The sequence below is a fragment of the Chlamydotis macqueenii genome, chromosome 14, assembly GCF_036417535.1.
Source record: "Chlamydotis macqueenii isolate bChlMac1 chromosome 14, bChlMac1.mat, whole genome shotgun sequence".
Taxonomy (NCBI): Eukaryota; Metazoa; Chordata; class Aves; order Otidiformes; family Otididae; genus Chlamydotis; species Chlamydotis macqueenii.
Genome location: NC_141569.1, coordinates 17,313,105 through 17,334,236, shown reverse-complemented (window position 1 = coordinate 17,334,236; position 21,132 = coordinate 17,313,105). Strand labels below are relative to the sequence as shown.

The 21,132-nt window shown below is 41.8% G+C and overlaps 1 protein-coding gene across 6 annotated transcripts in view; it reads right to left on the bottom strand.

Annotated features, from left to right (window-relative positions):
- Positions 1 to 6,556: 6,556 nt before the first annotated feature.
- MACROH2A1 (macroH2A.1 histone) overlaps positions 6,557 to 21,132 on the bottom strand; it is a 44,518-nt gene continuing 29,942 nt past the window's right edge. For 4 of the 6 annotated variants that reach the window (XM_086758509.1, XM_086758512.1, XM_086758510.1 and 1 more), the window contains exons 6-9: positions 20,437 to 20,536; positions 15,148 to 15,237; positions 11,754 to 11,928; positions 6,557 to 7,298 (exon numbers count right to left, since the gene is read on the bottom strand). In XM_086758509.1, the coding sequence (XP_086614635.1) occupies positions 7,133 to 7,298; positions 11,754 to 11,928; positions 15,148 to 15,237; positions 20,437 to 20,536 (531 nt within the window). In that variant the 3' untranslated portion in view covers positions 6,557 to 7,132. Of the gene's footprint in view, positions 7,299 to 11,753; positions 11,929 to 15,147; positions 15,238 to 18,902; positions 18,994 to 20,436; positions 20,537 to 21,132 lie in introns of all 6 variants that reach the window. The other 2 variants (XM_086758513.1, XM_086758514.1) reach the window with 1 other exon arrangement.

Here is a 21,132-nt window from a genome sequence, read left to right as displayed (position 1 = left end):
ATCCTGACTTGCTCCCTCTAGACACAGAGCAGCTCGGCGTGTTTGTATTTCTGACAGAGCCTGAATAATCAGAAATAGTTTCACAGCACTTTCAGCAGTTTCTGCCTTGCCCTTTTGTGCCAAGCCAGTCTCGTACCACATCACAGCAGCAAGTGAGTTACTTCAGCTTCGGTCATTTTATGAACCACCTGTTCTGTGCCCAGTTTGGCTCCCAGTTCACACCAGTGAGTCCCGTCAGGTCTGGAAACACTCCCAGCTTTGAGGAAGTGCTGCAGGGAGGCAAGAGGCAAATCTGTGCCTGTAAGAGGGCTCAGGTTTGCAGTGCTCTTAAAGGTGAACATAAATTACACTTTATACTGAAAGCTCTGGTTTAAGAAGAGTTATTAGTGTATTAGGCTGGGCTTTATTAGCTCGGAGGGTTCGGAGCCATGTGGGAGGTGTGGCACTGGCTCCCTCTTCTGTGGGAAGCGGTAACTTTTCTGGTTTGGAGAACTTGGAAGCTGCCAAAAGCAGACGAAGCCCACAACATCTCCCCATCCCCTTCCACCTCAGAGACACGAGAGCAGAATCAGTGCAGTAAGGCCCAGTTGCCAGGCAAGCGGCAGATTCCCTTCTCCCGTGGGGAGCAAAGGATGGCCAAGGCGTTTGGCCAGAGCTGGCAGTAGTTGTTAAAAATGGGAGAATTAAGTGTGATGGACCCAATTCTCCTTTGGTTTATTGGTGAGGGAGAAAGTTACTGGGGAAGAGTGATGAAGTGTGCATTGTCCTAAAAGATGACTGCAGTCAGAGCTGGCTCCTATTATAATTATAAGACAAGTCTGTTTTACATATCTTCTGTGTTTTTAGGAAGAAAGCTGTAATGCCTTTTGCTCTTAGGGCCCTATTTTGCCTCTTGCCCCATCGCCAAGATGACCCCACAGCCTTCAGCAAGGCTTGGGCTGGTCTCCAGAGCGTCTTGCCTCTCCTAAACTTTCCTGTGCGCTCAGCGATTGCTGAAGCATGCTGAAGGGTTGTCAAATGGGGGAGGAAAAAGTTGATTATTTTATGAAACATCCATGTTTGTAATACTACATGCTGATGGGTTCATTATGAATTAGAATTTGATGAACAGGAGAATTCACGAGGGAGAGAGTGCATGGAGAGAAAAGAAAGAAAAGGAGAGAGGTGGTTTTTATGCCTACAAAGGTGTCTCCTGGGCATAACCGGCGTTGAAGACCTACCATTTCCTTCTGGCTGTTTGGATTTGCTTGCAATTAAAGCCTAGTGGAGCTGTCAGGGGCTGTTGACAAATATATTATAACCAACTTAGGTTAAGCGAGAGTTACTTAAAATTAATCCATCCCTGTGCAGTACTCCTGTTTCACTTCAGAAGAATGTGCCAGGAGGAATAAGCACAATCCTGACCATGTTCTTGGAGAACCTCCTCAAGGTGGAAATTTGCAAATAGGGCTACTGTAGTATGTAATGAGAAGCTGCAGGGCTTTCAATTATCCCACAGAGTCTGTCTCTTTGCAACTTGACTGACAGCTAATTATGCTGGTGCCATTTTTTTTTTTGGCAGTGGAATTTAATCTCCCAGATGGAAAGCAAATCAATCTGCCCATCGCTGCAGCTGAGGCGTACTTGGGCTCAACTTTAATTTATTCTCCTAAGCTGAAGAAGGCTGGTCATTTCAAGGTACAAAAATATCAAATTTCTTCTGTTTACCCAGGCTGGTGAAAAAGTGTGTAAGAGTTGGGATTTGGCAGGCTACGCGGTGAAACACTGTCGCTCCTTCCTTTGTGTTAGGAACCAGCGGTATCATCTCCCCTTGATTCCCGCTTGTGGCATCTGACAAGGAAGAAGCAGTTATGAGCGGGTTGCCAGTGATAATGGTTAAACATGAGTTGTGGAGGCATTAAGTAGGATTCTATGGAGGAATGAACTAAATCTCTGAAGAACTCGGCAGAAAAAGGAATCGGTGGCAATTTTCAAGCACTTTAGCCAGTGTGCGCTAGCCCGGTTCCCGCTGGGTTTTGCGCCGGGGATATAAATGCAATCCTTCTACTTACCTGCGCTCCTCAGGCCTAGCAATTACGCTGCTCCCTCGCAGCCGCTGTTACAACTTGGGGTATTACTGTCCTCGGTAGAACCATCGTAGGGCAGAGATGTGACTAGTTACCGCAGGCTGCAGACCTGAGCTTCAAGTACCCAGGCACCTGCAGCTCCTGGCAATGCTATTTTTTTTTTTTTCAGGCTGAAAACCCCAATTTTAGCTAGGATCAAGGGGAAGGGAGCTCACAAAAACTTGATATTAATGAATGCAGGAAAACTGGAGCCTTATTTTTGTGCGAACTTTTGCCTGTTTGGGTAATGCTGTGTCAGCCTGCATGTGGTACTTAGGTTTTGTTGTTTTCCTTTTTGGAGTACTTTTCCCCTGAGCTCTTAATCTCTCAGATTATTGGATGTATTACTCTGGTTTTTGGAGAGTTTGTGAATAGAAAGGCTCCTGACTCCCCTTTTTACTGAAAAAAGAATTTCTGTAAGTGCGTTGCTCACACCTAATGAGTCTGGTTCCTGTTGTTCTCACACTCACACAAACATATATTTTCATATTAGGCTTATTACACTGCTGCTCCTAATGAGCCCTCGGATGACACTTTATAATTATGATGAAGTCTGGTACATGGAAGCGCTTGGTCATGGCAAACCTCTGGAGAACAGATGTTCTGACACCATCCCATCAGCATGTTCATTTCCACGCTGCAGGGTGTGTTGCTCCAATACAACAGTGAAGAGGGATGCTATGCAATGCCCTCTCAGTTTGTAGCAGAGGAGAGAGATTAAATAGATGATTGGGGTGCTAATTAATCAAGTCTGTGAGAAGAATGATCAATACCTGAGGAAAAACAGTGCAGGAGCAGCTGAAAGTGGGCTTGGCAAGTAACACCCTGTGTGTCTTGTAGCTGATGTTGGAGGTTGTAATGTCACTTAGAGATGCTAGCTGCAGGCATTTCTCTGAAAATGTATGTGTAACAAATGGAAATCCACCATAAGCTGGAAATAACCAGCTAAATGGAGCATTATGAGGAAACCCAACATTCCCACCAGATGTCAGACCTCATCCTGTAGATGCTGGTGTGTCCCAACGGCCAGAAAACGGCACCAGTGCAGCCTTGCCAGCAGGACTGGATTTACCCGGGGGGGAGTTTCAGAGCAGGGTTGTAGCAGTCAGGTGTAAGGATGGACACGGCCTTTGGGTTGGGGATGTGGTGCAGACAGCGAGGCTCTTGGACTCTCTAGGTGGGAGCGATGGTTTGAAATTGGTACCCACGGGCAACCAGCGCTCTCCATGAGGCAATGGAGAAGTACTAAACTTAGCACGCAGGCAACTGCTGCATTAGGGGTCAGTTTCCAGATAGTTTGACTTTAGATGAAAAAATCTTAAACCATCTTTTAAAATAAATCCATAACTTATTAGTCTTAAACAATTAGAACAAATATTTGTTCTTAATTGTCCTAGAAGTTTAAATATGGAAGATAAACTACACAGCAGAAGACCTACAAGGGCTGCAGTGCAATCCTTGTTGCTTGCCCACTGGTCTGAAAGTGACTGGGCAATGGGGTCCCAGGCTGCAAACAGAGATGAGAACAGGGAAAAGTCTTCACTGTATTTCCCAGGCTCCTGGCAGGGTTTGTCCTTGCTCAGCTGCCTTACTCTTACTGGTGCCCCAATACCCATTGCAGGGTGCTGCACCTCTGAATTTGCCAAAATGCTAAATCCAAACTTCCAGAAAGTTGCCATGCAGAAAGGAGCTGAAGGAAACGCAGCACGATTTGCTACGGAAACATGGATTAACTGCGCGGTATGGTGGGCTGCTTTCAGTGGAATGGAACATGAGACTGGCAGTCTGACCCCTCCATCAGGGCACTGATCATCCAGAAGACTCGCCTGCACTGCTGTTAGCAGATAATCTGCCCTTCCCAAATTGTTTTAGAAAAGCAGAGGTTATACAAATGTTGTTCATTGCTCCTATTTTTCAGGACTTCTAAAAAGTGGACAACAAGGATGCAAAGAGGCAGACGAGCTACAGTGTGGCTACAAACTCTTCCTCTTTGTGGGGGGGAAAATGACCCCAAATTTCTATTTTTGCTGACTTCCTCTGTGGGGCACAGTGACACTTCTCTCAACAGCTGATTGCAGCTACAATGCAGCCTGGCAACCTGACCATGGATGCGGCAGGATGATTACACCAGCTCCACAGACCACGCAGGCTGCCAGCTGCGAATGAGGAGAGCTTCTGAGAGAACAAGAAGCTGTAAAATCAGATAACTTCTAAAGTTACATAATTTAGTGTACAATGAATTTTCTACTGTGGAAAGTCGGTCTACTAGAAGCAGAAAAGGAGTGGAGAGCAGGATTTGAAACTGAATTGAAAACGCTGTTGGCCACAAAATGCTTTTAACCTTGGAAAGTATTGAAACAGAGAGAGAATGTCTATTTTAACTATTCTTTTCAGGTAAGATCAATAATGGACTTGCCAATAAGGGAGCAAGCTGTAAAGGCACTTTCATGGAGATTTTTCCATATGTCGCCTTCCCAAGGTGTGATTAACAGTTTTTGTTTTTTTTTTTTTTTTTGCAAATGGAGCTTGCATATTTAGCTCTAACTAACAAGCAGAATGCTACAGAGATCCCCAAAGTAATGCTGTCCTGGCCACAATGCACACGTTAGCAGGAATTTCTTCTCCTGTTTTTCTTGTTATGCATGTAACCTGATATGTTACTTTTTAGGTTCTTGAACACCTGCCATAACCTACTTGGGCTGCCCCGTGTGGCCGAGTTCAAGCTTGTTCTGGGATCTCTGGCTTTCCTGACAGAGCCTGCTGGATTTCAGGACCTCAGAGCAGCATTCTTCAGGCTGTGAACACTGCGCGAGAGGCAGGGCTGTGTCAGACCAGCTCACTCCTCCAGGGAGACTCACCTCGCTGTTCTCTGAGCACACTGAGGGTTTAACAGCTTTTGAACGAGGGAGGAAGAGGAGGATGCTTTGACTGTTCTTGGTCACACTGGGACACTGTGCTGAGAGATCATTCTCACCAGGTGAGTGACGTTCATAGCCCCCCTTTTTTTTTTTTTTTTTTAAAAGGACCTGAATCCAAGCAAAGAGCACATCACAAGCAATCCTGATGAAATCAACAATCAACCAACTACTTATGGAGCCAGCGGCTGAATAAGCAGATGAGATGTGAGGCCTGAAGAAGCAAGCCCATGCGATTTGAATTACTGTGGAGTTTGCTTTGGGATTTTTGGGGTGACAGAAGTTAGCCCTCTCTGCATGGTGTAACAGTGCAAAAGAGGGATTTATTAAATGCCATTGGAAGCTGTACTTTCAACTACTTTGAAAATACTTGTGGACAAATGTACTTTTTCTGTTGCTGCTATTACAATTTTGATACTTAAAAATGAGAATGTATTACAGTAAATTCTACAGTGCAGAGACCAAGGAGCTGTGATCTGCACATATGTTTCGATGTGCACATTCTGTGTTAAAAATTAGGGCCCTTCTCACACCAAGTGCTCCTTGAGGTACCTGCTCATCCTTGCTTTTTTTCTATTTTTCAATCCTTTTACTGACACCTAGTGAAATTCGTGGAAAGCACAGCTTCAGTTTTCTTTAAGAATCAATGCAGCCACAGTAACACTCACTGCACTGTTAAATGCTGAAGTACTGCACCTTATTTCATTTACTGCCACTTGAACTGCTGTCTTTGAAGAATGACAGCAGATGCATTTTGGCCTTTTTAAAATGTTAAGTTTGAGCCCATAGCATGGTCAAACATCTTTATGTATTTAGGCACAACATTAATTTACTCTTCAGCAGTCTGCTTGAAAGCTGCACTATCTGGACTTCTGTAGAAAAAAAACCAAACTTGTAGAGGAGCTGAAGCTACACATTTTCAGTATTTGGTATCCCTTTGCTTACTGAAAAGTTGGTCAGATTATGTCCACTGATTGCTCTGGGTCAATCTAGAGTGGATGGGAAGTGCTTTTTCATCAGCAAATGAAGCTTTCAACAGACATGGAAAATGTACAGCTACTCTCTCTTCACAGCAAGCATTCATCAGTGGCAGCTTTTGAACATGTAACCTCCTCTTTCTCAAAGTACAAAACCAAGCAGCTTCTGTAAGGGTTTATGTTGGTATGGATTTCAGCTGTGCAAATGATATGGCAATCACTACACCCTGGGCTCAAAAATATTTGGAAAAAAATACCAAATGGCTTCAACCAGGCCAACGTTAAATGACTAGAAGTAGTAAAAAAAAATCCTAGGCCTTGCTTGATTTAAAAGGCTTCAACCATCCCAAACCAAATGGTAAATTAAGTCTGATACTAAACAGGAAGATCTGAAGCACCAACTGGAAAAAAGATCCAGTTGTGAGCATTGCTGGGTACACACACATCCAGCCAGGCCAGGGGTTCAGATCTGGTGTGTTATCATCCCTTCCCCAGCTAACCCTTCAGAATTTGGAAAATGAAAGCTTAAGGGAAAAATTAATAGAAGTACACCACCACCACCAGTTCAAACATTTTACTAATCAATTCACACAATTTCAAAATTGTAAATATAATTAAGGACAAGAGGGTTTCTGTATTTTTTCTTCCAGATTTAGCATTAAGACAATAAACAAACACAAAGGTTTATAGCATCTGTTCTTTTAAAAAATGAAAGGAACGCCACTGGATGTATCGATAAAGCACCACAACACAGTTACAAAATAGGGTCTGCCTGTTTCTTTCACAAGTAAAAGACTACGTACTCCTAACAGCTTTCTGCTTCAATTCATACTTCATTAAAATAAAACTATAAAATCTCCTAGATTACACTAAGGTCAGACAATGCCTGGTATACAGTGCATTAACAGCAGTAATGCCAACTATCAGTGCCAACATAAAACAGTTTAGAAAGTAAAAACAAAACAAACAAAAAACTCCCCCAAAACAACAACAAAAAAGAACCCCAACAAAACCCCCACCTTTATTCCCCTAGATGAGCAAAATTTAAAATAAGGGATGCTCTGCTTCACAAGGAGTTAAGGATTTGGAGAGGACGATGGGCAGAAGAGGGGGCTGGTACTGTAGCTTTCTAGGCTTAGTTGGCATCCAGTTTGGCCATTTCCTGCACGTATATCCCTATACTCTCGCTGTCAAAGAGCACGAAGTACACCGTCTTGATTGAAGAGGACATTGTTGACACAAAGTAGCTGGAGATGGCTTTCAGGATCAGCTGGGCAGCTGTTTGCTTTGGGAAGCCGTTTCTAGCAGGAGAGATAAAAAAAAAAAGGAAAGAAAATCAGAAGTTGCTCGGTCTTTTCTCTACCGCAGCATGCTCCAGAGCCAGTGTTCGCAGTCTTGTTGGTTTAGGCAACATGTAAAACTTTCAAACCGAAGAAAAGCATTCCCAAAATATGAATACAGAGTCCACACACGTTAACAGGCTGAACCTTACAGTATCTGATGGGTCCATTACTCTCATTTAACAGACAAATAAACCAACAGTCTGAAGAGTTCAGGAAAGCAGCATATATGTTAAAAATTGTCAAATATGTTAAGAGTCAAACCTATTCTGAAAGCAAACCAGCTGTTAAAGAAAAATAAAAAGGGACAGAGAACTTGATATAGAAAATGAAGCATGAACAGACACACAGTACAAAATACTTTCACTACTATTCATGGTTAATAATATAGTACAAATTTTTTTAAAAGTTACTTGTACAGCCTCACTGCAGACTGAAAAGGAAGAGAGAATGAGTTCTAGCAGTTTGCTAGTGAGAAACACCACTGGCCACAGCCTTACAACCTTGCCCCTTCAAACGCAGCAGCAAAAGTGAGGCAGGCTGAGGGACAGTGAGCCTTGTCCAGACGGGGTCAGTCTAACCACACCGGGCTTAGGCAGCCAAAGGAGCTGTGTCAGGGCTGAGGATGATGGACTTTGGCTTTTCCAACCCACCCCCAGTAACACTTCCAGCACTCCTTACACCCGTTTCAATTACAGGCAATTCAATGTAAGTTCAGTTCTGAGAAAAAAAAAAATCTTGAAAGACATCTGCTTGATATCAACCAGAGAGATCTAAAAGCCAAAGCTCCTTCTACTCCTCCAGTAATGCCTGAAGAAGAGGCTCCTGCCACTGACAGAACAAACCTTGCTGCTTTCTCAGACAAGAAAACTGTGCATCTTACAAGGTATTTCACATTTTTATCTAGCAGCTCTTATCTGAAAGTTTCACCTCATCTTAAAACAGCTCAAGCACAAGGAGAATGGTCTGAACAAAGCCATGACCTGACTGAGTTTTACACAGCACAGCAAACTCCTGAAATTACACCTGGTAACTGCTTCAAACGCAGCCCAAGCTTTGCTGCGGTTTTACTCACGAAGAACTGCTACCCACCCAGGCTGGGCTTTCACCCTAGCCAAAGTCTGAGTGCTCCCTGAGCCACAGCGCGCTGCAACAATCAGTCTGAAGGCGATGGGACACGATCACTGCAATGAGTAGGACCCAAACGGAATCGAAAAGAGCTCGCTGAACATCACCTGCTGCCTGACCTGCACTTACAGACACACGATGGTCAGTACTCTCTGTTACAAAGTGTGTGCTATTAATACTACCAACAACATACAGATTACACAGATGGCTGAGTTTCTCAGAGTTTCCTCAGCAATTCGAAGAACCTGGGCTAAATTCACCTTTGGCACTAACAGATGCAACATCACTTAGCATTTGCTCACTGAAGCACCAAACTCTGATAAAACCCTGTTGTACTCTCCCTCTGCAAGACACAAAACGAGAAAGGCAACAGCCTGTGTCATGGCCCGCTTACTGCATATCATTACCTTCCCATAAAATACACTCCGAGCGCAATTCTGTGGCAGTGCTGCCTGTAATGTGATATTATACATGCTGCCTGCAGATAATGCTTGTGGTATTTCAAAAAGGAGGATGACATGAAATAGCTCGTGCAGTTTCTTTCTTTTCTGAAAATGCTCAGTTTTTTCTTTTACTGAAGAAGGAAATTAAAAAAAAAAAAAAAAGGAAAAAGCATTGTGAAAAAACCTTGCACTCTTCCAAAGCCAAATGAGCTGGTCAGGCAGAATCAGCTGTGTGACAAGTTAATCAACTGAGAGCACAGTTTTGACACAGAAGCTACTTCCTACTGTCAGCTTACACAGAGAAAAATACACAGGCTCAGCATGCTTCCACATCCGAGTACTTGCTAGTTACTCAGGAATGCTGCATCCTGGCATCTATTGAACAGATCTTCAAGGAATTGTGCTCCTGAGCATGAATTGTCATGCAGGCCAGCATCAGAATCCGTTCACGCTGTTCTGAACTGCTGACAGGGGAGCCTGAAGTCACACAACTTCCCCTTCAGCAGAGTTCCAGCAGGGTGATCACAAGAGGGCAAATGAAAGAAGAGCAGCCTGGTCAAAGGGAGGCACGCACAAAGGGATGCTGATTAAAGTGAATTGTTTAGGAGCACTCTCCCGAAAGAAGGGAAGGAGACAGTAGAAAAATCAGAAGGAAGGTGCTGACCCAATGCCATGTGCGGGCCGCAGGAAACAGAAGCCTCTTGCGTCAGCCTACTGGTCCGAGTTAAACTCTTGTGAAAAGGCAGTCTGAGGCTTCAGCCAAGCCAGCGTCAATTCCGATCAAAGTCAGAGCCTCAGAATGAAATCCTACTCCGAGGACGATTTTACGTTCAATCCCAACTCTCCTTCCTCTGTTCTCCTGCTGGCCCTACCAGGCTGAACTCCAGGCTACCTCTGTACAGCACCCAGCCTGTGCTTTCCACAAGTTGGCTGTAGCTGAGCATCTGGCCCACCGAACGCTACAAGTATGCTATTTTACTTCCCGCTGTGATTTATTTGAACTGCCCTCGTGTAATCCCATTCCTCAACTATAAAAGCGAATGAAACTGTTTATGTGGGTTTATTGGGTGATGTCTGCTTGACAGATGTCTGTACTAAAACAGCTGCCTGCATGTGGTGTCTTTGGCATTTGCTGTCTTTCAAAGCTTTACTTTTATTTTTTTTAACACTTCTGACTTCACAAAAACAAGTAAAGAGTCTTGTCAGAATATATTCTGTTCTCTCCAAAATTAATTTATGCTTGAATATCTCTAAGAGAAAAAAGGGAAAATACACAACCTCATATATTTCTCAAGGCCCGCTGATTCCTTTCCGGCTTTTAAAAGCAACACTTCAACTGGCTTGACTGAGAATGATGTGCATATGCCAAGTTGAGAACTTAGCCACAGACCTTGCCTGTCAGTAACCAGATTTCGTAACAGAACGTGAATCTCATGATTATTCAGGGTTTCACAGGCTTCCAGCACCAATCAATTACTTCACAACAAGGGCTGGGAGTGGCTTTTTGCTGGGAGCTATCCAGAAAAGAAAGGGCTCTATGGGAGACACTTCACACAGTCTCCCTTTAGCCACCTCCATAACCAATTCCATAGACACTCTACAGCCCGTGGAGGAGCGCAGTTTCTCCCAAAAGGCAATTTAGAGCTTGTCTTTGTACTGACTAGCCTGTGAACCTGACAGTGATTCAGCAGGTTATTATGAACCCTCTGCACCCTTCTCCACTTATTTCTCCACCGTTCCACAAAGTTTGCTCATGTCACCTCCTCAAAATGACACCCATGCAAATCAACCTTATTTGGAACTGTCTGATGCAAGCTGCTTTATCACCCTAGTGAAACTTCTGTTTCTTTCTTGCCATTCACCCAAAAGCTCAAACAGTGCTTTCTGCCTTAACCCACAGAATGTGCAGGAATTAATCTAGTGTTGCAACACAGAACAATGGGAAGAACATTCTTGCTTGTACATCAGCCAACTTCTTCCATGGCAAATTCAAAAGGAGCAGTTGTTCAGCGTTAAATGCACAACTGTGTAATTCAGCCTAGATTTGGCCCCCGGTCTTCACACTGAGCCATCGTTAAGGGCCAAGTGTTCCAAATGTCCCTCCCCACCCCAAACCCAAGGGCCTCAGATTAAAAGTGTAGTCTGGATTTAGACTCTGAAGAACGTGATTCAACTTTCAAAGGCACTGAGCATCCTGTGCAAAGCCAAAGCACCTTAGCTTTAGACTTTGGCTTTCAAAAACCTTGGCAAAGGCTTTTAAAGCCTTTTTTTATTTTTTTTTTTTCCTGAAAGAGTCTCATGATGTATGTAAACTGCGTGGAATTCAGCTCACAGATTTTGGGTGAAAGCTTGAAGCGACTCTGCAAATCCTGAGAATCGAGTAACTTCAGGTTTGCTCCTTAGATGACCGCTAAGACATGTCTTCTGGCCATCCTAAGATATATATTGCAGTATGTTTAATTATGCACTAAAACTAGGTAAAACAGACTCCCTTTCTTCATGTTCTCCTCCACATCCCCAATTTATATGAACAAACTGACGGCCTGGAAAAAGTCTTTCAACATCCTCTTAAAAAGCCTGTTTTATGCTCTTTAACCTATTTGCATGCTTTAAGATCCTGTAGGGATCACTAGGAGACCTGCCAAAGTTGAACTAGCATGCAGGAGAATACTGCAGGCTCCACGTGCCGCTTGAACGAAGCTAGAAGAAACATTTCCTTCAGGGAACTGATCTAAATGAACGAGATTCATGTCAGCATTGTAGCAGTGGGTTCTGTACATGAGAAGAGACGGAACATATGAGAAAGTGTCACCTATTTGGCACTGGGTTTGTGTAAGAGCCTTACCTGCCACTGCCAATTGAAGGAAATGCAATTGATTTCAGCTTCTTTTCATCAGCCAGTGCCAAGCAGTTCTTCACCGTCTTTTCCAGCAGCTCCTCGCATTTGTCTGAGCCCCAACCTGGGCTGTTACAGTGGATCACAAATTTTGCGGGCAATCCATGGCCAGCACTGACAACAGCTAGTAGGAAATGAAAGTGAAACATAATTGGTTTCCCCTCCTTAGGATTAAAAGGGTGCATATGTGATTAAAACAACAAACAATTGACAGACATTCCTCTAGCCCCAGTGAATGTTTTAGATTACAAATCACATAGCCTTAAAATATAACAACATAATTACAGAGACTATGTATTTTCCATTTCCAGCTGCACTTTGCTGTGGTAATTTATAAATCATAGCTATAATCAAGTTTATTTTAGAGCAAGAATTCATGGCTGACATCAAAGGAAAAACATTTATATTGGGGATTGCGCAAACTTACATAACGTGTAAGGAGAAAGGCAAGTAATCTGTGAGAATGTAAACCTGTTCAAAGGATGGCCTTGCTTTGGTTCAGCTTACTGCAGAGCTACAGGAAGTGTCAGGATGCTAGGACAACCACACAGAGTTACTCCTGCTAAATACACTGTTTAGCTAGCTGCTGATCACACTGCGGCCCAGACTGGATCAGTTCAGAGCTACTAGTGCTCTGCAAACTGGTAAAGAAGGCTAGGAAAGAGATTTTTGCTTCATTTCCAGCTTTGTTTCTGAGAAACTGTAAAGACAACATTTTGTGTGATTTCAAGACTTTGGGCCTGGTCTTATTTGAGCTTTTTTGTGCATGGGTCATCCAAGACCACTTAAACAATGCTGGCTTTAGTTTCTCTCTTTCATCCATTCTCGACAGACAGCTGGAGAGGATGCACTTATAGATCACACCAGCTACTGAAAGGAAAATCAACTCCATCCCTGCCAAAACTAGGACAGTAGATTCACAATGTTTGATTAATGCTGCTTATATATCAACAGGCAAGGCCCTGTATGTACAAAAAACCAAAGAATTTTTACCACACTAATCATGTATTATCACCATGAAACTACTGCGGGGACGAAGAGGATGCAGCACAGCCTGCCTACAACCTACTGACAGTCAGGGATTCTCCAGACAAGAGGCCTTCTCTCAGTGGGAGGACGCACTCTGAGCTCACCGCTTCCCATCACAGAGCAACAGACTGTGCTCTGCCTGCCAGGGAACAGGGCAAGAGGATCATCGCCATTCCTGAACTCACAGGTCTGCGGTTGCAATGAAAAAATTGTCGTTTTGGTTTGTTAAAAAAGAAAAAAAAAAAAAAAAAACCAAAAAACCAAACAGGGAAGAAAAACACCCTAATCACAAGCTGAGGGATGAAAAACACCCAGTTGAAATCTCACAAGAACTGAACCTTCACAACAAGTCAGCCCCCTTAACACACACGCTTTGGGATATAATTGTAGGTGGCCGCAAAAGTGTAGGCATAAAATGGCAGCTTATGCCTCCAAAAACAATAATAAAAATACCAATAATTAAAAAAAAAGAAAAATCAGGTTTTTAAAGGTGCTTAGAGGTCAGAAATCCTGTCCTCCATTCTGGAATGTTTATGAGGCATTTTTGCTATTTAAGTATAGTAGAAATAATTCTTGGAGCACAAGCATCACATATGGATACTATCCTGTAGCTGCTGCAGGAAAGAGAAAACAGACTTTGTTCTATGGCATTCTGACCAGAGGTTAACCAGAAGAGTACATTTTGAAGGAGAATGGAAGCACAAGCATTTACGTTCTTACGGGTCTGCAGACTCTTAACATGTTGAACAGCCTCAGTGTTAGGCAATGCTAATTTGTCATAATGTGCAACTAAAACGTTGGCAGATTCAGAATACATCATAAATCCAAGGAAAATCTATTAAAAGCAGCTGATATATCTCTAGTCAGATGTGAAATGTGGATAATATCTTCATCCTGAAAGAATAAAATACTGTATTGATATGCACCACCAACTTTAATATTTCTCAGGGAGTGTTTTTTAGGGTAGTCATTAATCAACTCATTAGGATTCTGTCGAGGACAACTGTTAATTACCAAAAGCAGTTGTCCCTTATTTCAAATGCAAACGCTCTGGAAGAGGAAGTTAGTTTTGCTTTTGCTGTAGAAAGACAGGACCACGGACACATTCTGTGCTGGTTACAATTATCTTCTAGGTACGGATCCTGATTATTGGTAGATTAAAGGGATACTCATATAAGTGAGAAATCTGAAAACTGGATATCTGTATGATTGAGAAATTGATGGCTACCAATTCCTCTCTAGAGTCCTGCAACAATTCCCTAACAGCCAGTTTCTGCTGGTGTAGTGCAGAGCTCCTCACTGGGTAAGACTGCCAAGTAGCTGTCAGATCTGAGGGATGCACTGATTGCTGAGGAAAAAAAAAAAAAAAAAGGATTTCTTTCCAATGTGGCATCTATTTGTAAGCTGTTTGGTCTGGGCTGATAAAGAATACTGTACAGAAGTAAGCCAAAAAAAAAAAAAGTAATTGATTCTACATATTTTTGCAGAAAAAGAATTCCAAGAAAAACTTATTAAAAACTTTAAAAAGCAAGGCAGAAAAAAACCCCACCAAATGTATTAAGCACCAGAAGTAAACAGTTGTAATTTTTCCTGTCAGAGCTGGTCTTACATCTACTCTTCAGCTTTAGTCAGAATTCATTTACAAAACTGCGCACACTGTATTTATTTTTATAGCATAAACACAGATGGCAGAATCAGCCTTCTATATGAACAACACGTATCAGCGATTTCACAGATGGTGTAAAATGATATCTCGTCATTACTGAACTTTATTACTCATATAGGAGATTTTTCTCAGATATTACATAAATTTTGATAACTAGGCATCAGAAAGTTGTAAGCTTTTATACTGATGATTTTGGCACTGATTAAACAAAGCACCCAAGCAGATGCTTAACTTTAAGCATGTGCTGAAGTTCAGTGAAAGTCAGCGGCACTGCAGCAAAGCAGATGTTTAACAGAGTTGGACTCAACCGTTCTCAAAAACAAGCATCTAATTAATTGCTTTTCTGAACTGTGCCCTTAATAATCAACATCCACTGTGTATGAACGTACCTGTGAACAGACTGATTTTACTTGTAATATTACATCACCACACCATTTCCCAGCTGCTTTGGTAAAGGTCACTTAAGATGCAGTGTGTGTGTTTGAACTGTGGAGAATACAAACACCACGTAACCCATAAAAGCTGTCTGCAGACAGCACGAACCCAAGCATTGTGCTAGAAGGAGCGCGGCTGGCTGATCGCAACGCAGACGGCAAAACCCACGCCCGTGGTGTTTTGCTCGCGGGTTTCCGAAGCGCAGAACCTCACCTCCAGCTATGTCCAACGGCCCGTTCTTTTTGCGAAGCTCAATGACAGCTTCCACAAACTCCTTGCCGCCTTTCTTTTCCAAAGTGCTCCCTGAACAGAGAATGGTTATTTTACTCCTCTGATCGCAGGTTTCCACAGCAGACATGTGACTCATCATTATTTTTTATTACATCATTCTAGAGTTTTTCTGCCCAAACATTTTTTGGGGACTGCAAAGTAAGATCTAAACCTTTTGGGACTTCAGAATTAGCTAGCCATTAAAAACAACAAAAACAACAACAAAAAGAAAGAAACCAAAAAAGACAACCCTAACAACCCAAAAACCTCACATCGGTATCCCTTGCTAACATTGTCAGACTCCGATTTTAATGTCAAAACATCTGACATGACATCCCTACCTCCTTCCTTATCACGAGCACCTGTTAGTGTGAAATGTTCCAGAAGAATGTGCTAGTTCAAGAGTGGTTGAAGGTTCATCATTCCTTCCCCTAAGATTCATTTCCCCTCTCTCTTACAAATTGTTTTAAAGAGCCATTTGCCACAATAAGAATTTGAAACTCACCTGATCTTGGTCCCTGACCCCAACAGGTGGCACCAGGAATGAAACAGTCTCGTGAGTGCAGCGGGCTGCTTTACTTGGTAACTGCCCAGCTTGTTGAGCCACCTTTAACCAAGAGGAAGAGCCTCAGAAATAAGGAGAATCTCTAAGGAACATATTCCTCCAATGAACTTCTCTTACTACAGCTAAGGAGCTGGACAAAGTCATTCTGGGAGGAGAAGAGCTGTGCAGTGTTTCAGGGCAACCAAAAGGTATGCCGTTTACAAAGGCAGTCCATCACTAAATGGTTTAGATCTTATTTTGCAGCTCTAGTTTTAAATACTATTATAAAAAAAAAAACAGCCCAAGAAAGCATTTTCCTAACTACATAAGCATCCCACATAATTTAGCACTGTGCACATTAATTACAAAGGTAGATAAGTAAAAAGCAGTGATATCATAAAGGCTCTGATTTGAGATATTACTTTGAAAACTGATTTCCAAAAATTCAAAACTAGGATCTCTAAAGATCTAGACATTTATTTGGTGAAACCCCTTACTTTCACTGATGGAAAAAGAAAAAACACGTTTTCTGATGGAAGTGCACATACTGTATGCTCAAGGAAGCAGAGCCTCTCCTCCAAGATCCAGTTTACTAGATAGGGTTATAGCTCTAAGAACTAAGAGGACTGCAAGATGTTTTTGTTTTGACACTGCTGCTAAATTTCTTCCAAAATAAAGTTTAAAAGTTGAAAACAATGCATTTGTTTGTTCATTCAAAAAATTGACTCTGTGACCCTGCCTCTATTTTGCTATTGGCAGTTTACTGCTTTTGGGGTACAAAAGCTGAGGACAACTAAAAAATGTATGCCTTTTCTTATTCATAACTGATCTGGAATAGGCGTTTGCCAAAAGCTGGATTGCAAGGTCAGACTGTGTAGGTCAGAGTGTAATTTGCTTTGTTGTGCTCATTTAAGCTTTTTAAATATCAATACTTCGGTCCGAAACTCAAAGTTACTAATCCCTGTGCAACTTCAGTGGAAGGCACCATCTCACAAATCTCTTAGCAAAGACAGTAATGGCTTTATTTGAGCGTCCTAGGAAAGGATCCACCCCAGAACCGGGTGATAAGCCAGCCAGCACGGCATGCAGCGCCCTTTGCTGAACCAGTCTGGCAGACGGAGCTGACACCAGGGTCTTACCAAGTCACTCTGACAGAGAAGGGACGGGGAGGGAAAGAAATGGTCTTCCATTCTACTTAGATTCTTGTTGTATGCATTTCCATAACTTTGCTATTTATATTTGTATATATTCCAGTTATATTCCCCTTGAGTCTGTGAACTCAGATCAGTCCTAAACCCCACGACATTCATAATCCTTAATTTCTCTTGTTTCAAGGGGAAACAAGCCTTCTGCAGAACCTAGGAACAGAAAAGATCTATTAAGTAGGTCATTTCTTTGCCATCGCAAAGCTGTTGGACATTTAATGGAATTTAGCCTAGTTTGGTTTAATTCAATCCAGAAGGATCAGCTTTTTCCCCTTCTACTGGGAATTAATTTATAATTAAAAGCAATGAACAACCCTGTCAGTTTATTTCACTGAGCTCTCCTTGCAGAGCTCAAAGAAAAGCAAAAGTAGTATTTGGTATGAATCACTGAGGTTTTCTGCATTTACCCCTCAATTATGTTCTTCTTCTGATTAACAGTGAGGGTTTATATTGAAAACGTATTTGGGAACTACGCTGTAAGTTAGCTTCACCTGGGAAAGGATGTAGTGTATTTAACCATTTTCCACTACATTAGCCAGTTTCTTGACGGAAGTCTTGCTTCACAGCTTCAAGGTTAGTAGCTTATTTGCTCACAGGCATAAATATGTGTCACTCCCATGAGAACAAGATCATTATCTCATGCTTTCCAAGCAGGCATTGGTATCAGTGTCAAAAACAGCGTTAGCAGAAATTTAGGCTCTAAAATTCTCAGGATAAGCCCCCAGTACATTTAAATTGTTAGGGAAAAAAACCAACAAAAATTTAAAAAAAAAAATTTTAGATGGGTAAAAGTTAATCATTGAAAGCTAAGCATTTGTGCACTTCTATTCTTTCTTACAGCAGTCAGAAGCAACAGGAACCTACACTAAGGAATGAGCAGTGCAGCTTCGAGACAATTTTCTTTGTAGGGTAGCAAAGCATTTCTTTGTCAAAGGCTAGAGACAAGCACAAGAGCTAAATCAGTCTGACAGACTTTAGAAGGATATTCTTCAGATTCAGGGTATTATGGCACTTATTTTCATGTCTCTGCATAATGTTTAGCTATCCAAGTCACAGCCGTTCCCGCTCCAACAGGCAATACAGAGCTACATGTGCCTGTGCGTTACTCAGAAAGTAGCCCTTTCAGTAAAAGCAGGTCAGGTGCGACCAACCAGGTGCTTTTTTTTTTGAAGCATAGTGGGTCATCATCCTTACCAGCCCAAATTCTGATTTGCCTTCTCAAATTACCAAGGCAGTTCAGATAAAGTACTGCTACCCTTTTACGAAATCCTTCAAAATGCTGTATGCAGAGAGGGGTATTACTAAAATAAGTTACTCAGGAGATACTTAAGATACTGGATTAAGACGTCTGTCACGTTTTCTACCATGCCTTCTCTCATCGGTGTAGCTTAGATGACCGACCGCCTGAAAACTGGATGTAACGTCACTAGCCGTGTGCTTCTGGGTACAAGGACCACTGAGCAGAGCTACAAAGGTAACTGGTCCGTAAGGTAAAACATGAAAAAACTAGCCCATCTTAATATTTCATAAAACACAGATGGGCTAGATTCAGCATGTCAGATGTGAATATCTGAAACTTGCCATGGAGAAGGGGGTGGAATTGGTTAGAAATCTAGAGATCAAGACTCAAACCATACTCAAAACAGGCATTTAGCATGTCGAACAAACAATGCAGTAATTAATTTTCCTTGGTCACAAGCCTGCATTGAATGTATTGTTCCTGCACTTCAAATTTTGGCGGTGCATTCTATTGTTACTTCTGAAAGTCTGATTTGGTGATAAAAACCAGAAGTGCCTATTGAGTTTGCAATTATTAATTTATTTTTGTTACCAGTCAGGACTGCTGGAAGTGAGAAACGAATGCAAATCTGCATAGCTACAACAAGCTTGTGGCTGCTGATTGACCATGCACACACATACAAACTCCGCAGCACTGAACTTGCCATTACCTACTTCACCACCGGTGTAGATGTCAGAGTTTGTCGGGTGAACGACAGCATCACTGTCGATCGTGGCAATGTCAGCCTGTACAACTTGCAACTACAACAGGTAAACAGATGTATATCAACCACGTTGGACAGAGACCCAGCACAGGCTCTACATTTACACATGTACCAACGTCCATATTTTCCTACCTTTACACCTCCAAACCTTGCGCCAAAGGAGTATGCTGACTTGTGTGTGCAGGTGTGTGTAGAGAAAGGGGTGTGGGGAACAGGAGGAGGAATCTTGAGTATGACATGATCAAACAAATGTTAAAGTGACAAGTCAGAGCAATCACACGAGATCATTTCCAAAGTTTTAAAATCAGCTAATACCCCATTTCACTTTGCAGAAACCTAGAACAACCAGTTCCCCACAGAGCATGACACTAAGATACGGAATCTGTTTAAAAAGAGAAAATCAGGATCGTCAAGCCAAACAAAATAACTAGTTTCTCCATTTTGCCAGCATCAATAAGCTGACAGGCACTAACCTTCCCATGTACAGCAATTCATCATTTTGTTTCTAAAAATGAGTCTCCGTACGGAGAAAACCATGTATTTGCAGGCAGAGTTCTAATAAATTTGCTTTAAAATTATAAATGATTGATCTTATATTTTAAAGGTAAGGCACATCTGCTAAATATGTGTTGGGATGGCTGAGACATGTAAAAATAGACGTATTTCTGAGAAAAGTTGATTTAAAAATTAGCCTTCTTCAGTCTTTTTCTTGCTAAATTACATATGTACTTTCCCACAGGAAATGCAGTAGCAGAAGAATTATGGGTTGTATTCCATTTTTAAAAAGACAGGAGCAGGTATAATCAAATAAGAAGGGAAGGCAGTACACAATGTATAAAAGTTAGTTTTTCTTTTACGTTTGCTGAAGAAGGACTTTTTTCCCCCCAATCTGGAACAAGATAGAAGCTTTAAAAGCAATAAACCATCTATGACAGTATCTACAAGTTCAGTGTTGGTATGATGTCAACATTTGTTTTCAGCTGAATGTGAAAGTGACAGGGAGTAACTGAAGCATGATAGAAACACATTACTTGACTGAATTAAACATGAAATGAAGGTAGGAAAGACTTGAGGATAGTGAATTATTTCATCATTCCTCTTTACAAATGTTATGCCTTCTCCGAGTATCAGAAAAAACCCCAAGACTGCAGTTAGAATGGAGAAACTGCTTATTTTGAGAACAACCTGACAAAAAAGTATTTCAGTCCTCAAAGTATCCAAATAAGAAACCCCCCAAAATAGCTAACAGTCACATATGATCATTATGGAAAAGAATTTAATTATTTTTTTAACTGAAATCAACTTGAAGACTAGTATTCAGATTTAGTGAAAAAGTATTTTGAATATAGTTCTTCAACGAAACAGAACGTGCAAGATTTGAATTTCTGCTCTTATTAAATGTATGAAGCCCTAGAGAATAAATTCTGGGTTCCATAACTTCCATGTGACCGTTAGTTGTGTCAACCCATGCCCCATTTACCTAGGTCATCTTTAAGGTCAATGTCAGCATTGGTAGGATTGATAATGGCCTCCACCTCGAAGCCGGCTAAATTACTGATTTCACTGTGAATAAGGTTCAGCTGAAAAGAAAAGCATGAGGTGGGAAATAACAGGACAGCTGGGAAATCACAGAGAAGCTGCAGAAAAGTGAGCTTTGCAACACAGATGGAGATAGCATCACTGCAAACAAATATGCAAAATAAAAGGCAGGTCATAAAGGAAGGTTATTATCCAAAAAAATTCAAACACAAGACTCAAACATTGCTCACACTGGGATGACATGGATGTACCTACTGACAAGCTCTATTTTGGCTTTATGGTGGCCACTACTTGGGGTTTTATTTTGGCATTTTAAGAGGGTATTAGTTTCTCCTCAAAGTATAGATGAGGGACACCCTAATCACTTCTTAAACACCAATTACAGATGTGCAGCACAGAAACTGGATAAAAGATGCTGCTCCTTCTTTAAGCCAGCAAACAGGAGCATATCTTTGAGAAAGCACACACTTGTCCACAGCGATTCCTCTATCCTAACAAGGGGACATATGTTTCTTTTTCTTTCCTTATTCGTCGTCACCACATTCTGTATCGCAGTTACTTCAGTTCTGCAGCCTTTATGAATGGCCGGTGACATACTGTAAGCATGCACTATTATGTGCTTATTCCTTCTAGTTTT